Raw genomic sequence first — 19,923 nt, 5'->3', positions numbered from 1 at the left:
TTATGTAACTGGTAGAGGAAAAGATGGCAGAGCAAAACCAGGCTTGCTGCACCCTGGCCCACGAACAGTCAGGAGCAGGGCTGGAGAGAAATCACCAGCAAGAACAAGAAAATAACAAACCTGGGCCGCTCCCCACACAATTCCTACAGTCCCCTCATCTCACCCTCCCAGGTTCCTCGCCCTAATTTGATTTATCCCTCAGACTCCTGCCAGTTGTTCTCTGAACACTGAAAAAGGCTTGAAATTGTATATTCCACAAACACAGAGCTGAGTTTAGAAAAGACACAGCTGCAGTTTCATGCAAAACATTCAAATTGCATTTAGGCAGCTTTTGCTGACAATTCCAGAAGCTGGGTGTTGAGTTTTCTGCCAGTTTAAATGGTCAGACTTGGGCCTGAGCTACAGGTGCCTACTTAGGAGCAAAAGTCTTGGTGTTTATTTTCTGCAGATACTTCTGCTTTAGTACATGTTGGTACTAAACCAGCTTCATATTTACAAATCTAAGGCCCATTTTTGATAGATGAAATTATAATTCTAGCAAGTATTTAATGGTGTGGTCAACTGCTGGAGAGCTCAGAGGCCTGCAGGGCATCACTGGTATTTGTTTAAAAGCCAACCCAGACAATTTACCATCCTCAAATAAAATCTACAGAGACTTCCGGCAACGTTATTTAAATAAAAGTGTGAATGACAAAAGTTTATTAAATGCATTCTTAAAAAAAAATTATCTTTCTTAAATAAGGATGTCTCAGTACAGATTTCATTGTAAAACAGTTTTGAGGCAAGTCATAAGTTACCTATTAACAGGTTGATCAATAAGGAGTGGCTTTACTGCTGTACTCGAGGCAGAGCTGAGCCACTGCAGTGTGTGGTGTCTTCCTCCACAAGCTGGGGCATCAGCTCCACGTGGGACTTGTAAACATTGGGAACAAGCAACAGGCAAGGTGGAGGAGCAGCTTTTAGATTTTTTTTTCCCCCCACCCAAAAGAAAGACTTGCCCTGAACTGTACTTTATGCAGAACACGTGTATTCCATGCTTTTTTTTTTTCCCCCCCACTCCCTAAAAGCACATTCCAGAAATAAGTTTTACAAATAATACACTGAAACAATGCAGTACAAACCTCAGTCATGGCAATTTCACTGGAGCTTTATTGCCTCTGTTGGTAATGAGAGGGATTGTAAGAAGTTACATTTTGAACTTACAGAGATATGTAAATTATGGGTTTTTACTAAATATAATCTCAAGATTAAGTGTTTTATATCAGGGCACTTCTAATTTTGTACATATTTTAATGTATAAAAACAGTTTACAAACTTGATGTTTGCCTTCTTTTTTTTTTTTCTTGACATTTGGCAAAATTAAATCAATCCATTTGCGGGGAGATCATCAAATTGAGGACATAAGCACTTACGAATTAAAGCAATCCAAGTAAGCAACTGGCTGCATTCTTAAAAAAAAAAAAACAAAACAAAACAAAACAAAACAAAAAAAAAAAAAAAAAAAAAAAAACAACAAAAAACTAAAAAACAACCCCACACAGATATAAAGGAAAAAGCCACATGGCCACATCCGAGCACGTTTCAGTACAAAATATTCCCTGTAACCAGGCATTTTGTCCTTAGAACAACACCCTGTTAAATCAATGTTTCTTTCAACTTCAGTCATTTTGAAAAACTTTTAAGATGCCATGATAGCACAAATAACCCTTTTCTGCAACATAATTAGTCAAAGTTTTTATGTATTTCTTTATAATTACACAGTAATTATAAGCATGTAGTACCAAACTGATGACAACACTATTTTGTTGGAAAGATCTTGCATTCAGAAGGAAGAGTCTCTAAAACACCACGGCATTTTGCCATTGCCCAACCCCAGACTTTTTTGAGGGACAAGTCTGCATTGGGATGAAAAGCAAGTCAGTTCTCCTCTCCAAGCACAGCATACTTGAACTAATCAATCTGAAACAGTACCAAAACCCTCAAGACAGAAAACAGCACGCAGAGATAACCTTGTCGAGCTTTTTTTTTTCCACCCCACCCACCCCATAATTTCAAGTCCCCATTTTTATTTACACAAAACTGAGAAAGGAAATACTGAAAGCAGCAAAACACACAGTTTTTGGCATAGCCAATTCCAGTAGCTGGAGAAAGTCTGCAATGTTTTTGAGGAATTGTATTTTTGGAATAAATGCACAACTGGATTTGCGAAAAGGGCACTGCTGTAAGGGGAGCCAGCCTTAAGGTCAACTGCACAGAGTACAAATAAAAATTTTACCTGTTTAATAGTCAATTTTTCTTTAAAATACTTTTAGCATCTGCATAAAATCGTGCTGCAGTCTAGTGCAAGTACCAGTGACTCATCTCAAGAATAATTCTTGCCTTATCAGGGCACTATTTAGAGCATGGACTTCAACCCCCTCTTCTCACTTGTAAGTATGGTCTGTCTCCTCTCCTGGAGCTCGTTCTTTCCAGCTTGTTTTCCAGAGCAGGATTTATCACATCTCCTCCCAAGTAACTCAGGAGTAAAAGACCATAAAAGCAGCTCAAGAGCTCTTGTATTATTAAAGAATTGCATCTGATAAAAGCTGCTTTGATCCAAATGAAGCGATTTAGTCAAATGCAGCTAGACAGAAGTAGTGATGATCAACAAAATAATTTAAACAAAGCCAGTGTAGGAGTTTGTATCTGACCTGTGCCTGTTTGGGAAAGCTTTACTCTGAATTTCTGTATTTGGCAACCACAGTGATACGTCAATTGAAGGAAAACTCAGCAAAATAATTTAAAAAGGGGTGTCATCCATAATGGCAGTACCTCTATGTTATGAAGATTTAACTTACCAGGATAATGGTTTCAAAACCCAGATTCATATCAACCTCACCAGCTTCTTGTACAACAGGGTCATAAAAGTCACATGTCTCAATTTAAAATACTGTATTGTGTAGCAAACAGTTAAGACACAAATTCAGTATATTCAAGTGTTTGATTTCCACAGAAATGAAAAACCTTTCTTTGACAGACAGATAAGCATTTCAAAACTGTAATGAAATCTGATTTCTTAGAGAGTAACCTAGAGAACGCTGGCTTCTGTGAGGACACAGCTCTGCCCCCTGCGGGCTCGAGTTGTGTCGTCCCCAAGCTGTCCCCAGAGCAGCTGAGCCACCAGCCAACCCCAGCCAGGCACCAGGGACCTCCAATCAACAGCCCTGGGGCTCCTGGGTCACTCCTGCCACTGCTGTGACCAGAGACTCACACTCAGACGACACCTGCACTTTTCCAGAAAAGAAAAAACTCGGACCCAGTACACTTAAATATATCACTCTTGCAGGAAGTGCTATCAGTACAGTCTTTGCAACTAGCCCCAAGTGTGTATTTAAGGGTTCTTTTAAAAATTGTTTTGATGTTGATCTGTATAATTCAGATGCCATACAACAGTTGTCTGATGATGACCAGCGTTGTGCTTTATGTGAAATCAGAAACCTCAAAATAATAATAAAGCTTCTAGGACTTATGGGAGATGAAACTAGGGTGATCCACCAACAAAAAATAAATCCATGATGAAATCCACAGTGTTGGAATTTTAACGGGCAAGAGTGGTCCAGACTAGAAGAAAAGCCCAAACCACCAGTAGAAGAATGAAATATGATATGGTCCAAGATGTATCCTTAAAGGTTTGTCTCAACCCTCAGCCATATTGTGAGGATTGATCTTCAGTTCAGTCCAGCCAGCAGAAATTGACTGTGCAATTTTCCATTTCAGGTATTGTACAGACTATGTACACTCTAGAAGGGTCCTTTAGTGCTACACTGTCGTACTTTTTGTCCCAGCAATTTGAGGGCGTGCAAATTCCACAAAGTCATCAATAAGAACTGGCCATGCCCCTGAAAGAGGAAAACACCAGAATGTAAGAACTTGGTTCAACAAGGCATTCTTTCACAAGCTTCCTATCCAGACAAGATATTTGCTTTCCAGTATTAAACTAGGCAGAATTTGAAGCAAAAAAATATAATTTTATTTTCCTGCTTAAAATTTAAGAGCTGATTAAAGATTTCTGCTTCCTTTAAAGCCAGTTAATACACATCACTTTCAAGGGTTATCTTCCAGACAAAAACAAAAAACTGATCAAAATCCTAACTCAACACTGACAAGGGAATGAGCACGGTCCATAATTACTAAATAAAGTTGGAGCAGTTTGCTGCCCTCTGCTCTGGAGGTATCCCAAGTTTAGTTTCCCCCTCACTGAACTGATGTGCTGCCAAGGGCTGAGGGCAATCAGCTGTTCTTGGCTGCACATGGACTGAAGAGGAAAGATCGATACAAAAGTTTACAAGAAACACATTTGGTAGGAAGTGAGTTCTGTTCAGCAACCCCTGTGTGCTGCCAGCTTCACTTCTATGTCAAAACATGTCCAAGGCTCACATAAACAGAAGCAACCAGACTTAAAAACATTCTCAGCTATGAAATGCAGTAACCAGAGGACCCTACACAGAGCTGCACAAACCACGGATCAGTTCCTTCGATGAAGATGCCAAGAACTGCAGCAATAGAGAAGCTGTGGGTTTTAAATGGACATATAGCAGGGTTTGTCTCAGTAAGAAAGAATTTGAGGTTGTCTCAGTAAGAAAGAATTTGTGGCTGAGCTTAGAACAAAGAAAGAAAATGGATTCCATGAAAGCTCCAGCATTTCTTTTTAAAACATTAATAACAGATATGATTACAACATGCATTAAAGCAGCCCTAACTTCAGATCACCAGAAATACTCTAATGGAGCTGGTTTTGAGATTGTGCCAAGGCAGATGCACAGTAATAAATGTAACATAAAACACAGAAGTTAATGAGAGAAAATGGCAACGTTTACCTTCCTCATCATAGTTAGACATGTCATCTGCTATCATTGTACTAAAGTCTAGAAGAAGATTCCAGGTATCCTTAGGAATTGATCTTTTATGATGTTCCTGTTTGGAGAGGTGGAAAATTTAGATTTAAAAAATAAGTTAAAACCCTATTAGACATTCATTTTTACTGTCTCAAACACATCCATATCCCCAAAACATATTTCTGTTGTACACACTATGAATATCTGGGATTTAGGTCAAGACAGTCTATTTCATCTACTCAGTAACTTAAACATGGTTATCTTCCAAGTTCTGAAAATACTGCAGTCCAGATTAGGTAAAGGTTTAAACTTACCAACAAAAATTTGTTCCACAAGTCTAGAAATTTAAATCTTCCATTAAGTACTAAATTCCAGTAGGCAATGGCCATTTCTAAATCTGTAATATTAAAATAATTACTTTTAGAGATATACATATCAAATATATAATCTCCACAAGTATCTAACACCAGGATCAACCATGTATCCATAAACGTGAAAAGATTAAACTAATGCAAATATACTCAAGGATCCTTTACAAAAAGGCAACCATAAATAAAGTGTTACACACATATTTTACATTTTAGAGAACAGAATTGCCCATATTAATATCTAACATATCCAAACCCCCCCAGGACATTGCATATGCCTTTTGCTATCTAGCAATACTTTAGTTAAAAGTCAGCAAAATATTTTCAGTTAAAGATGCTATTGGCTTGAAAAGAAAATTTATAGTATTTTGTACTGAGACTTTATCTTTTTTAATGTACAAAATACAATTTAGATAAAACCAACTTTTAATGATTTCATTCATAAGGCAACCTTATTACAAGTGCTGCCTTTGTAATGAGACTTTTGTCAAGTGCTCATTTCTGTAGTCAAGATTTCCTTTTGAAAGAGACTCTTTAGGTAGTGTCCTTGAGCAGACAGAAGACAGTTGATTTATTTGGTGGTGGTGGTGTTTTGGTTGAGTTTTTGCTTTTGTGGGTTTTTTTGTTGGTGGTGTGGGGTAGTTTTTGGCTGTTTTGGTTTGGGATTTTTTTTTCCTTTTGCTTGTGGGGTGTTTTGTTTGTTTGTTGGGTGGTGGGTTGGCTTTTTTTGTTCTTCTTTCCAAGCCTCCTGTTAAATTCCTGCTTGTTTGCAATGAGTGAAGCCTGGCCCGACAGATTTGAGAGCAGCCCCCTGCCTGTCAGAGCTGCTGGAGGGCAGCAGCTCCCAAAAAACCCCGGCGGGTCCGGCTGGAGGGGAGGGACAGAGCCAGGTCCCCCCTCCCTGGGGAGGGGCAAGGGCTGAAGGGCCAGGAGGGGCAGACAGGAGCACATGAAGACATTTGGAACCCACAGCTCTGCAGGGTCACCTGCACTTCCAGGAATTACCAGGGGATTGCTGCAGCACCAAACCCCACTCACTGAATTACCAAATTCAGTATCCTCAGCTGCAGGATATCACACAGTGACCCCAAAAGGCTGCCCAGGTAAGTGGCCTCTTTTTAAAAAAAAGCTCTTATGGCAGACTAGCAAATTTCTTCTATAAACAATCCCCTTGTGGAAGCAGGGGGGGAAGGCACAGGATCAACTGCACACCTCGGAAAAGAAGAAAAATATCTACACCAATAAACCAAGAGCTCCACTCCCTTCCTTCCCCCAGGATGCCCAAATATTTAAAAGAACCCAGGGAGGTAGATCTTGGAGGTGAAACCAACACAAACAAAACAAAGTATGAAATCTGCATTGCTGGAGGGAAAATAGGAGCTGATGAGGAGTTTCTGAATTGTTTAGCATCTGATATTAAAAGTTCTCAAACAGCAGAGTCACATTATAGTATCTCCTGACCAAAGTACAGAATAAAATTTGTGAAGGATTTTCTGCTGTAAAGCTGCAAAGAGGTTTTATTTCAGACAAAAGTGCAAGAAGCAGAGACAAATTACACAGAAGTCACTACTCCTCAGTAAATAAAGCTGTATCTGAAAATGGCAACTCATTCAAGACTGTAGAAGCTCAAAGTCTCTCTTTGACAGCAGATTCAGGTACAAAAACATGCATTTTAGCTTTCAACTAAAACTACTGTCTTTCTAAAAATTAATAGATACAAACTTCAGAGGAAGCTGATCAGTTCCTCAAGGAAAAAAGCTGAAAACTAAGTTTTATTTACTTGTGCTGCATTAATGGTATGGATACAAAAAGGCAAGGTGATCAAATCACTGCATTTTACAGTGGTTTGTAAACAATCACTATAAACAAACTGTGCATTCTGACATTTTTATCCAATTTTGAGGTAATTCTTGTGGGTAAGCAAAGGCTGTTAAAAGCTAAATCTCAGGGTGCTGCAACCTCAAACTCACTGTATGAGTCCAAACATGTAAAGCAGGATGACATAATACCTTGGGACAAACTACATTTTTAAAAATAAATTATATTAAATAGCAAAACTGGAAGGTAAAGATATAATTTTAGATTTCTCTAAGTGTGAAAATGCTCAGTGAAATCCTCCTGGATCAAATATAAGAGTCTCAAAATTCCTCCATTTTGAATTGTATCCAGAGAGATGCAAGAGAAGCAAACAATGTTTGAGATGAACACCAGCTACAAGGTATTCTCCAGTGAGATACAAATACCACAAGAACTTTTCAGACACCCTCCTACTTACACAGTAGTAAGGAATTATGCAGAGGAAATATATTTCCAGAACTGTGCCTGAACTACAGCACAATGTTTGCAAGATTAGAGACCAATATACATTAAAATCAATTTGGCAAGTTCCTACAAGCAGTTATTTAGACACACCAAAATTAATTGCCTAACTAGCAGCACTTACTTTGCAGCTCTGTACTTCTCCCAGTATTGTTTTGCTCCAGGGTTGCCAGAATTATTCTGCCCTGTTGTAAATTCATGCCTAGAACTGTGTATTTATGAGCACCAAAATGGCTGGTAAGCATCCAGAATTTAGGCTCAGACTTCCAGACCCAGATTTTAAAACAAAAACAATTTAAAAACCTATCTTACACTATGCATATGCCATATGGATCCCAGAAAACTATACCTGTCTGCCACTGCTAGAGCTTAACATGCAGGAAGAAGCTTTATGATGAATGACAAATAAAGCAAGCCAATGAGTTTTCCTGGGAAATTATTCCCACAATTCAGTTGCTGTCCACATTTTCCTTGTTGTAGCAGCCTAAAAAAATTATTATGATTTTCTACAAGAAATACAAATCAGCCTGTTCATTTATTTGCATGATTCAGAAATGACTACAAGCATGCACAAGTATTTTCAGATGGTTTAGCAGCACTTTTAGCTCCTTTGGATACAATGAAATTCACAATCCACTGAAAACACAAACAAGATAACAGCCAGGTGTCAAAGAAGGACATAGAACTTTTGCTTATTTACTTATTTTTCAATACTCATTTTAAGACAAAAGTTGGTCTGTACATAAGAGCCAGTAAAACTAAAGAAGAAAGCTCATCTTTACACAGCCTGGGAATGCAAAGCTGTCCAGTGGCAGCCAGTTTAGAGCATTTTCATTACTGAGAAGAACAAATTCACAAGCTGTGAAGGAAGAACCTACCAGCCTTTCCAGAATTTATTATTTCTCAAAACCAGAAAAATTAACTTAAGTTACAGGATCATGAAAAGCTAGTTATGGCTAACAGCCAAATCACACTGTAGAGAAATGAATGTACATCCTGGCTGCTAAACATCACTGCTTGAAAGAAATTTTTATTCCCTCATTTTTGTTGTTTCGAATAGACAGAGCTACAGTTTGTTGCTTTAATTCCATCCAAAGTGTGATGTTCTGAAATTACTTTTAATAAGTTATTTGTCCACTCCACCTGTTACATCAACTAAAGCCATACTCCACGTGTGAACTCTGAAATAATGGCAAAAAGCCTTCAGTGAGGTAAGGGGAAAAAACTCTGTAGGTAGGCACCAGCAGGCATCAGGCCCAGAACACAGGAATCCATTTGTACCATTCCAATTCTATCCTGCTAAGACATTTGCAAGCATTTCTGGTGTTACAAGGGACTGTACAAATGTGCTTACACAGAAAATGGTTTTAACAGCTTCAATTTATCCTAAAAGTAAAAATTCAATTAATCTGTTCAGTGCTGCAAATTCTAAGTGCTGCAATTATGTCTTTAATATAAGAACATAATCCATTGTGCTTACTGAGAACTGCACTCACTCTGAGTGAACAAATAAACCTTCTCCCATAAAATTCTGTAGCCTTTATTAATAATCAATTTGAATACCTTAAATTGACATGCATCTTTCAAAACAGAGATGTATTTTAACCCAAGGGTGATTATCTTTCAGATTCATTGGATCACAATAATACATTCATTTACAGCTTTAATTAGCCATTTCCAATATTAATGAGCAAATGCTTATGAATTAGAATACATACCTAAACCTTTCTGTCCTGGGTTCTTTGCAAAGTTGAAAGTAAATTGATAAAAATCCTTAAATCTTCCTGGCTCTTTTAATTCTTGCTCCATTTTAGGAATCTGGGCCTTCAGTTTTTCTATGCTGTCACATCTGCATTTTAAAAAGCACATTTGTTTGTATATTTATTTATTATTCATTTTGCCATAAAAACGTGAATTAAACAAAAATCTATAAACTGTTTGTAGAATACAATATGGTTATCAAAACAGAATTCAAGAAGCCTTTGATGAGTCTGCACCTCTACAAGAATTTCATTTGTTATTTCTTCATGTTGCATTTGCACATATAACCGACATACCAGGTTCCAGAATCCACAAAATTTTTAGGAAATGTGATAAAGACTCCTGCACTCTCACAAGGCAGAGAAACCCCAATTCTGCCCAACATTCCTGCTCTACCTGCCAGAGCAGCTCTGTGCCAGCCATCACACAACCAAGGCCGGGCTGTGTTCTTCCAGAGGCAGACAAGCGATGCTGGGCTCTGAAACATCTCAGAAAGGACACAAGGCTGAGAATTCCCCAAAGCAGGACACTGGGTCACACTGTGACCATCTAACACTCAGTGAGCACTTACCCCAGCTCAGTCATTCCATCCATGAACTCCAGCTTTGAGAATTCACACTGTGTTGCAGCCCGGAATTTCCACGCGATGATGAGCACGGTGATGCTGGCTGGGTCGAGGGCTAGGTCATCACAGAACTGCTGAATTCCATCTATGCCAATCTTGTTTTCATCTTGAGGATCTTGGGCACATAAAAGTAAGGATCAAGAAAAACAGATATTTGAAAAAGCTAATTTGTTCAACAAGTATATTTAGGACAAGGAAACATTTTCAAGAAGCCATTTTTGGGATCTGCCCTTATAAGAGAGTATTTTAAAAACAAAATTAAATGAGTGCTCCCAATGGTTAAGCTTTAACAATTGAGGCAGTTACTGCAATAAAGCCTCCCATACAATGAAGATCATGTTATTTTAATTGAGAGACAAAAGCACCACAAACATTTATTTTCTGCCTAATAATGTGCAGGATCTTCTGACTCATTCCCTACAGAGCACACTGGTTCTCTCCCCCAGCACACTCCATTTTTGGCCTCTTTGGTCAGACTGATGAGCTGTGTTCCCATAGAAGCCATTCTGCAGTGATCATTTCCAAGTTGTACCAACACCCAAATCTGCCCATCCACAGCTCCCCCAAGAGCAGATGTAGGCATTTCCTGGCCCACAGGAGGTTTCCAGCATGCAGAGGTTGGACACAGTAACCTCCAGGGGGAAGTTATGCTGCTCCATTAGCGATTCCAAGTCAGCCAGGTCCACTCCTCCTTCCACAAAGGAATCAACATCTGGTCTGGAAGTGAGATGCTCACATTTCAACTGTGCTAACAAAGATCTACTAACACAAGCCAACACAGACTTCACAAAAATGGTATTTGGATTATACATATAAAACATAGGAAAACTGACAGAAAACAGAGCACTCATTTTTAGATTAAGTGCTAAAGCACAGGAATTGTTCTGCTCTACTGAATCCACTTTATGTGGTAGGATACCAGTTGAACACTGGCTATATAAGATACAGAGACTCTGTTTTCTTTTACACTCTCTTTGTAACTACCTGATAAGAACAAGCTGAATAAAAACCAAGTTAGAACCCATCCCTAGTATGCAACCTAGTCCTTTGACAGGATCAAGTCCTGTGTGGTGTGCCTTCCCCAGGAGACTTACCTAAAATCCTCATTAACCATCACAATTACTCACTGCACACACAGTTCCAGCTCAGACCCTAATGTCCTATAAATGTAGATACATTCAGAGCACATAAAGTAACTGCATGTAATCCCTGTGAAGCAGAAACCTACCTATATTCCCCTTCTAATTTTTATTATTAGCACAGAAAAAAAAGCTGAAAGAGTCAGTTAAGATTTCCCAGAACAAGAGCACAACATCACCAAGACATTGTAAATAAGAATTATACAAGTATGAAATAAGCCTTAAAATTCAGGGTACTCACCTTTGTATCTGTTATATAGTTGTTCTAACTTCTTTCTGTCCAGTGATCCTTTAACACTCTCTCGTATATAAAGTTCAGGATTTTGGAAAAAGTTGTCTGTTGCAACATCTAACTTCCAGTCATTTTGAGACAGACAACTCACTGCTGTCTTTTCACTGGATTGTGTGAAGACCATAAACTGACGCACTTTATCCTTCTGTGATGATTTCAACTTGTTCTAGTGAAAACAGACAATACTGTAACTAGAAATGTCTACTGGACAAAAACACCCCACCAGTAAATAAAAACCAGTCTCTTAATGCTTTTTAAATCAGTCTAACTTTCCCAAGCAATCAGGATATCAAAATATCTGATCAAGTTCCTCCAGAGGTGGGGCAGAGCAGGCCATTGGGCCGTTCAGCACCTCTGAGCAGCAAACCCGGTGTCCCTTGTGTCCCAGCTACTGCAGGACCAGGGCCACACCTGGAACGGCATCTCCTGAGGTGCCTCTTGATGGCAGCAAGGGACCAGGCTGGGACATCCATTTCAGGGAGCTACACACTGAAACACCTTAAAGACTTCTTTTCCTTTAAAGAGATTTTTCACTTTGAAGGTTCTCAGCTCCACCTACATAATTTGCAAAACATTCCTGCGAGGAGGCATTGTCTCCATTTCACAGGTGCAGCAACCGAAGCTCAGAAAAAAAGAGGCAGTGGTGCCTGAGGCAGGCGGGGGAGTGAGTAGCCAAGGTGAGAGCTCAGGAATTCCAGGCCTCCTGCCCAGACCCAGCCATCCCGCCCTGCTCCAGCCCAGAATGAATGCAGACTTGCTGCTTATCAGCAGAGAGGGATTCCCAAGGATATTTCTGATGAGGAGAAGCACACGCAGGATTTCAAGGGTATGAGTTACACAAAACTAACTGCTCATCATGAGAAAGCAATCACAGCTCCTGCACTACACCCAAACTCAGCTCCACAGTTCACTCAATACAGTCGAAGCAAACACTCCCAGTGTTACAACTTGGTACAGAAAAGTTCTGACAAAATTTTAAATCAGTATTGGATTCCTTACATGGCACAAGTATTTCATTTTTAGTTTACTTTGTATTCTAACCAAAACTTGTATATTCTGTTCATTATTGCATCTGTAATTTCAACAGCTCCTTCTCAGTGAATATGGAGAAAAAAGGCAAAAAAAATCCCATGACATGATAAAATTCAGCCAAAGAATGATTTAGGAGCAGTATGTGCTCAAGCTCTTAATTCCAAAGCGTTAATTAGTGTTCAATCACATCATCATAAGAAAAAAGAACTAATGCTTCAGAGGACAAATTCATCTGTCCTAAAAGTCAGGATTAGTTTTCTGTGGCTTGATGATGAGTGTGAACACTTATTTGTAAGAATAGTTAAGTCACCAGCTTCAGTTACACCACTGGAAAACAATACAAGAACATCACATTTGGTTTAAACTGATACCCACAGAATATACTGAATAGAACAATACCCTGAGCACAGCTCCTGTGCACCCCATGTGTCAAGGGCTGGCTCCAGAGCAGACATTCACACCTTGCACTACTGAGCTCACACTTCCACAAAAATCTCTAACACTGACAAGGCCACGTGGAACAACTTCCAGAAATGACTAATGGATTTTTAGTTGCAGCTTTTTAAAATGTATTGTAAACTCAGATTATTGGAAACAAACCACTGAAAGAAATCCCAAACGAAGATGAAACAATCCCAAATTTAAATCTATCAATTACCAGCTTCCTGTAATCAGTTCCACACAGCCAGACTGCTGCATCACCACAGACTCAGCTGCACTATAGGGCAGCCATACTTAATTATCTTAGCTTTCCTTTTTTCTTTACAAAGCTGGTGCCTTTAATCTTTAGTATTTTGATTTTTTAAAAAACGTGTACATATAAGTATGCATAGCCCATTTAATAGTGAGTACTCTCTAAAACCCCAGGAGGCTTTGCTCTTCCCTGTTCCTGCAAGGGTGAACTCTAAAAGCAGTGATATCCCACAAAAAGTCAAGGAACAGGTTTAAGTAGGCTTTACCATGGATGCCCAGGACCACAGAAGCTGGTATGTTCTGCATCTTGTCACATAAAAGAAGAGTGCAATTTGTTAGAACAAAAGCTTGCAGCTTAAATGCCTGTTATGATAAAATTTAAATTCTACATATGTACATGAGATTTTCCCATGCTTGGGGCTCCCTAAGTGATAGCAACAACATAAAACCTTTTTTAAAAGAAGATTGAAATTACAGAGAATCAAGCAGCTAATTACAACATTCAGTAAGGTATAAGATGCAATAAATCACACTGTTCAGCCATAATATTTTTCTTTAATTTTCCTATTTTCCTGGTCAAATATGAGTTTATTTTTAGTGAAGAAGTGCCAAAACCCTTTCTTTATAGTTGATGAATGCTTCTGCAGAACCTTGCCAATATGGACAGGACACTCCACATCCTAAGTGACTGGGGACTCTCTGCAGGCCTACGACAGGACAGCAAGAGATGGAATTACTGCTGAGTTTTTATTATCCTATTATAGCTCTTTTTCCAGCACATTAAAAACCCACACTTCAAGCAGGAACAGGTTCCAAACCTTCTGCACTTTTGAGGGCTATTTCTAGACACTGAGCACTAATACTCTATTATTGTTTCAAGTGCAATACAGAGCAGCACATAACCTTTAATCCTACAGTCATCAGGCAACAAATACCTGACACTGAAATTGTGCTCACTGTAATGCAACACAATCCATGTAAAACATCTCAACTTTAACACAGGTTAAAAAGGAAGACAGAATTTTATTTAACACATATGTGTCTTGCCTATATATACAAATGAACACCAATGGAAAGCAAATGAAACAAATTTGTACTCTTATTTCTTGGATCAAAAGGCAAAGGAAAAATTCAGTTCTGCAAGCCTTTGATCAAGTTTGTGTGGTATCCAAGCTACCTTTCATAATAAAGATGTCACAAGACAGATAACCTTACTTTTAGAACACAGAATAACTTCTCCAAATGAAAAGCTACATTGTGTAGATTCATAAAACTACACTCATTCTAATTAACATCTGGTTCTATTATTTTGATTTTAAAACGAAGATTTGCCTCTTACAATTAAGTACCAAATTTGAATATTCTAATTCAATATCCTTTCCTTGATCAGATACTTCAGTGAAAAATTACAAATAAAAATTAAAATACTTGGACTTTTATTTCCCCAAGTATTTTTTCTCCTAGTCTCAGGTACAAAAAATGCTAGAACTTCTCTACCAGCTCTGACTACAGCATTATTTTTCCTTATCTTCTGCACTGTTTTCAGTCACCCCAGATTCAAAGATAAATTCTGAACGCTGGTCATCAACATTTTGCAGACAGTTAATAGCTGAATGAGGGCTCCACTCTCCTGGATAAGGTTCATGGGAAACAGCACCAACCTTTGTCCCACACTGCCCGGACTGGAGCCTGTTCTTGGACTTGGCTCAAAGGTCCCATGTGGCCCCAGTGAGACAAGCAGGGCTCGGTGAGTTCTGCTGCCCAAAGTCCCCTGTGGCCCCCAAGGAAGGCAATCACACAGTCCCTCATCAGTGAGCGACTGCTTTGCACCTTTCCCGGCACTGATACAGACCATCCAAATCCTGGGAGTTTCACTGCTAAGCAAAGGAATTTGAACGATGTGACATCTGCGCTTTTGTTTCAGGCAGGACTCAAAGAAAAGCCTGTTAAGTTCTCATGCATGTGACAGGTAAAAGCCTTTTCTAAAATAGTATCAACCTCCACGAAGTCTCGGCCTTTGCACTGACTGCACTCAGACTCCGGCAGGAGCTGGGGCTGTGGGAAGATCCCTGCTCCTCCCAAGGACCCAGCTCAGTCCCCCAGGCCCGGGGTGCAGCCCCTCACCGACTGCCACTGCTGTCCCTTGATGCCACACGAACGGCCAGGGGAGCTCTGCTCCTGAACCATCCCACCTTGGACTGTGTCCATGACAGGAACCAAAGGCACCTAAAAATGTCTGCTTTACTGCTTGTGTTCAACAAACACATGGCTAAAGCTTAACAGGCAGAATCATGAGTAATCATGAGTTTGTTTTGTAAGAAAAACGTTAATTACAACAGAAATCTACAAATAGACAGAACTGCATCTTAACCCACCAACAGTGATGGCACACGGGTATACTACCAAAAAAAATCTGAGGTAAAGACAAAAACAGTGAAAGTAAATAGCCACAGTTTCTGAATACTGTAAACAAATATGTCCTTCAACTACATTTTATTTTCCACAGCAGTTTCTCTAAGAGAGGGCACACAAAGTAAGACAGTCAGGACATTTGTAGCTTCTGTTTCAAACTGATGTTAAATCTACTTGGTTGCAGTGGAACAGAACAAATACACTTTAAAAGTGTGTTGAGATATAAAATCCAAGAGAAAAATCACAACATAAAGTTGCTTTCCACCTTCTATAACGTTCTTTTAATGGATAAAATAATTTCAGTATTTGCAGGCAGGCAGAAGGTCAATTTACAGCTACCAAGAATATTGCTGTAGATATAATGGTAATTCATGCTAACCTGAGAGGTGAAGGAAACACAAAAATCAGGGCTTTTCCAAATAAAAAAGGACAACATAAAGCAGCCAGTTGTTTAGCATTCTTAACTCTGGTCTGGGGCACAAACTCTATTCATAGTGTATATTTGCATTGGCACCATAAAACATGAGTAAAATATCAAGAGCTACATAATAAATTTCACACCTTGTTCTCAGAGTAGTTCATATTCTTGAATATTTTTTTCATGGCTCTAGTTAAAAGTGATTTAAAGTATTAGTTCAAAGGGATCTCTGGTAAGCTAGGAGAGGAAACAGAATCATGCACCATCTTGTCTGGCACTCTGACTACTCCGTCCGAAGCGCAATGCCAAGAATCTGAAGTTTTACCATGGGACAAGTAAACCTCAACTATTTAATATCAACAAAGTGCTTCAGACATGCATATGCACCACTGCTTACACGTATAAACAGCTGGCCTTGCAGAATAGCTCGTGGAGTTAAACACCACATAACAATGTCATGAAGTACACCAACATTACAGGAGACAGCGTCAGACATGAAATTCTTGGAATATGAAATTTTACAACTTCCTGTCAGCTGAGGTTAGCAGTAAGAAATTATGTATTTATCAGCACAGAAATATTTTCCAGAGAACACAAACTGGACAATATAATAGATAATATAAATAGAGATAAGGCTAGCACATGGCTCTGGATAATGATGTAGATAATAACACGCTTGCCTCGATTACCACACACAGTTCTAAATTCATTAAATCATTCAGAATTGTTCAGGCAGTGAAGATGGCTCAGAGTACAATGGACCAGCTCACTGCTGTGCCTTGATTCATGGGCACAGCACTGTCCTCAGGATGAGATGAAGCACTACCACTCCAACAGGGAAGGTGAAGGACAGCCCTTCTACAGGTGCTGCTCAGCCAGCTCAGATGAAGAGTGGGTAAGCAAGGCTGACTGCTCCCAGCAGCCCAAGGAATACTGCCAGGGTGTTGTCCCTTCCAGATCCAGGACAAAGATGGTTCAAGGGCAGGAACCCTCTGTCCTGAAGGCACAAAGCCATATGGACACTGGTGAGACTAAGGCAGAGCCAGCAGTGCTCAATCTGGCAGTGCTGCATGGACAGGTAGGAGCCAGGCCCCAGCAGCAGGAGCCTGTGCCATGGCACTTGCTGTGCTGCACAAGCCACAGCCTCTGGGAGGAAGAGCCAGAGCAGTTTTGTGTACATGGGCAGAAAAACTGGACATGGAATCTCATGTTTCTGGATGAGCATCCTCAGATCTCTGTGAAGTCTCCCTACCTTTCCCCTAACCAAACAGAGGATTTTGCCATACCACAAGTAAGGGACAGAATCCTACACCAAGGCACTGGAAACCACCATACCTGTATTTACTACTTCTAAAAGCTGCAGCCTGTCATTTAGTCCCCCTTCAGTGTCATCCTTTCACCTGGGTGCTGGAGCCAACAAGCACAGCCTGAACACAGCTGCTTGCACAGGGCCAACAGCTCTGCTCAGGGCCATGAGTGGAGTATTCTCATACTCCCTCCCATCTGATAAATACCAATCTACCAGCACAGAATTGCTACACAGAATATGTCTGCTGGTTCTTCAGTTAAGTGTTTCCAAGAAGACCAAGCAGACAGAACTCTGCTGTTTCTCACAAAAAGATATTCTCTGAGTAATGGGCCTCACTATTTCTGTTATAATGCCACTTTCTACAGTATGGTTCAATTTAAATTTCTAATCTCATAGCCAGCCAATAATATATGTACATTCAAGACATTAACTGTCTATTTTATCAACTGTGTATCTATTTTGCCTACCTACACTGGATATACTGTGAGATAGGTCTAGGTGATTTTTATAGAAAAAAGTCTTCACAAAAAGTTGTGTAACATTACTGTGTATGCACAATTTCAGACAGTCCCAGACCTGCAGAATTACAGTAAGACAAGTTTACAGTCAGAACTTTATTCAGACTTCAGTCCTTCAGTCCGCTCATAAAAAAACACAAATGAAGATCTACATCAAACTATTCAATTAAAAATTATACTAGTTACACAGTGACAAGTTTATTAGAGGTCTGCACACCACAAATTTAAATGCTGGCTAACCAAATTTTTATGCCAACATAACTCCATCAATTAAAGGTGACATTGTAATTTTTTTAATATGTTTTTAACTCTGCTTGTCAGAATAGTATTAACAGCAAGTATAAAATATTTTTACACCAATAAGCATACACCAGTAGATCTTACAACTCCCTCCTACACCCTTCCTAAGACTGTAACACTGCTACAGAAAAGTACTGCTTTAAATTGTACAGGTGTAGTAGCTAAAGCTGTTACAACATTTGAATATGGAGAAAGCCTGGAAGTACTACTATAAACTGTTCCCTCTGGTGCATAAGGCACCGTGCAAGAAACCAACGAGGGCCTCCTTAATTAAATTGAAGGAATACATTTTTCTTTTGTTTAGGCAAACAAAACCAGCAAATGCTGTTCTAAACACTGCAGTTTCCCCCTACAAGAAGCAAGGGAGAAAGGCGATTTGGGAGTCCACAGCAAATCCTCAGTTACAAGAACAGTATGACAGAGAAAACGCAAGATAAACCTTTACAAGACCTTTAGTAGGATGACCTTTGCAAGGCCCTCCTTTACAACACTTCTATGAAAACAACCAAGACCCTGGAACAATTATCCAGAAATTCCCCAACAGAATTCCAGCTCAAGAAGCATCAACACCCCCAAGCTTCCCTGTGAGCTGACAGCACCTAATGGGCCCTGAGTCGCCTGAAATCCTGCGGAAAAACTCCGAGCAGCTCCTGGATGCGGGCAGCCCCTTGCACTCCCTCGGTGCTGCTGCAGGCACAGGGCACAGCCCGCACAGCGCTGCCACAGCACGGCCGCTGTCTCGCAGAGGCTCCTGAACCCTCACACCAGGTGCCAGCGAGCCCCTCCCGCCGTGCGGGGCCTGCCGGGGCCCCGCGGGTCGGAGCCTGGGCGGGATCCCGGCGCCCCCCGCTTAGGCCCCTGCCCCGAGCAGCCCCTGCCGCCCGCCCCGCGGCCCCGGCCCGGGCCCCACACGCCGGCCCTGCCGTGCCCGGCAAGAGGACGAGCAGCCCCGGGCCAACACATCGTGCCCGGCTGCGGAGCCCCCGACACCGGCCATTCGGCCGCTCCCGGACACCCAGCGCGCCACGACCAGGCCGCGCTGCCCCTGCCCGGCCCCGAGGCGCCGCGCTGGGCCCAGAGGGACCCCGGGCGGCCGCTCACCATGGTGGGGGCTGTGCGGGCCTCTCCCCTCCCGGCTCGGGCGGACACTGAGGGCGGCGGCGGCGGCGGCGCTTCCTCCGGCGGCGGCGGCTCCCGGCTCCTCACGGGCCCTTCCGCCGCCTTCCCCCGCTCATGCGCAGTGCGGGGAGCCGGGAGCCCTCACAGGGGGCGGCCCCGGCCGCGTTCCCCGGGAGCGGCGGCAGCGAACGGCGGGCGGCCCTCGCTCGGCGCTGAGGTCGCGGCGAGCACCAGGGGGGCCTCGGCCCGAGCAGGGAAGGGAGGGAGGGGAAAAGGCCCCCAAGGCTTCTGGAGGTTGTTACGGGGTGGGCTCGGAGGGGATGCGGCGGGGGCAGGCGGAGATGCGGGCTCCCAGCAGCTCCTCACCCCGGGACGCGATGTTGGGTCGGGGAATCTCCCTCTGTGTTCCTATTTCGTCAGTATCAAAAGGTCAAACACTTTTCAAGCATCCAGTGTGAGCGCCAGGTTCGTGTGGCCTCCGTTCCCGGGGGCCTGAACACGGAAAGGGCGAGATTGGAAAATCCCCCGGGCTTTCTAGGATGGATTCGCAGAAGAGGCAAAATCGCTTGCTGAGCAGCCACGGACACCTGGGGAAGGTGAAGTCTCGGGGCAGCAGCTTTACAGAGGAGCACCTGCACACCTGTAAGATTTCCCTGATTTCCCTGGTCCAGGCTGTGATCCCCTTTGGGGAGCTGGGGACAGGTATAGCTCTTCCTGCAGTAGCATAGCTGTACTTGCAGAAGG

General features: G+C 41.5%; 1 protein-coding gene across 1 annotated transcript; it reads right to left on the bottom strand.

Moving 5' to 3' along the window:
* Positions 1–1,131: 1,131 nt before the first annotated feature.
* Positions 1,132–19,322, bottom strand: DCUN1D1 (defective in cullin neddylation 1 domain containing 1). The gene is made up of 7 exons (XM_054639264.2): positions 19,162–19,322; positions 11,328–11,544; positions 9,894–10,062; positions 9,280–9,410; positions 5,189–5,271; positions 4,857–4,953; positions 1,132–3,878 (listed from the first exon to the last, which is right to left on the bottom strand). The coding sequence occupies exons 1-7, from the start codon at positions 19,162–19,164 to the stop codon at positions 3,799–3,801; spliced, it is 780 nt and encodes a 259-aa protein (XP_054495239.1). The 5' UTR covers positions 19,165–19,322; the 3' UTR covers positions 1,132–3,798.
* Positions 19,323–19,923: the final 601 nt, after the last annotated feature.

Source organism: Agelaius phoeniceus, chromosome 10 (genome assembly GCF_051311805.1).
Source record: "Agelaius phoeniceus isolate bAgePho1 chromosome 10, bAgePho1.hap1, whole genome shotgun sequence".
NCBI lineage: Eukaryota > Metazoa > Chordata > Aves > Passeriformes > Icteridae > Agelaius > Agelaius phoeniceus.
This window is presented reverse-complemented; position numbering and strand designations above follow the sequence as displayed.

What these genes read in the sequence shown, in the direction of transcription:
- DCUN1D1 (XM_054639264.2), bottom strand. An exon ending in GATGGAATGACTGAGCTGGG is followed by an intron (nt 9,411 to 9,893) that starts GTAAGTGCTCAC and finishes TTTAAAATGCAG; the next exon opens with ATGTGACAGCATAGAAAAAC. An exon ending in TGTGGAACAAATTTTTGTTG is followed by an intron (nt 4,954 to 5,188) that starts GTAAGTTTAAAC and finishes CTCTCCAAACAG; the next exon opens with GAACATCATAAAAGATCAAT.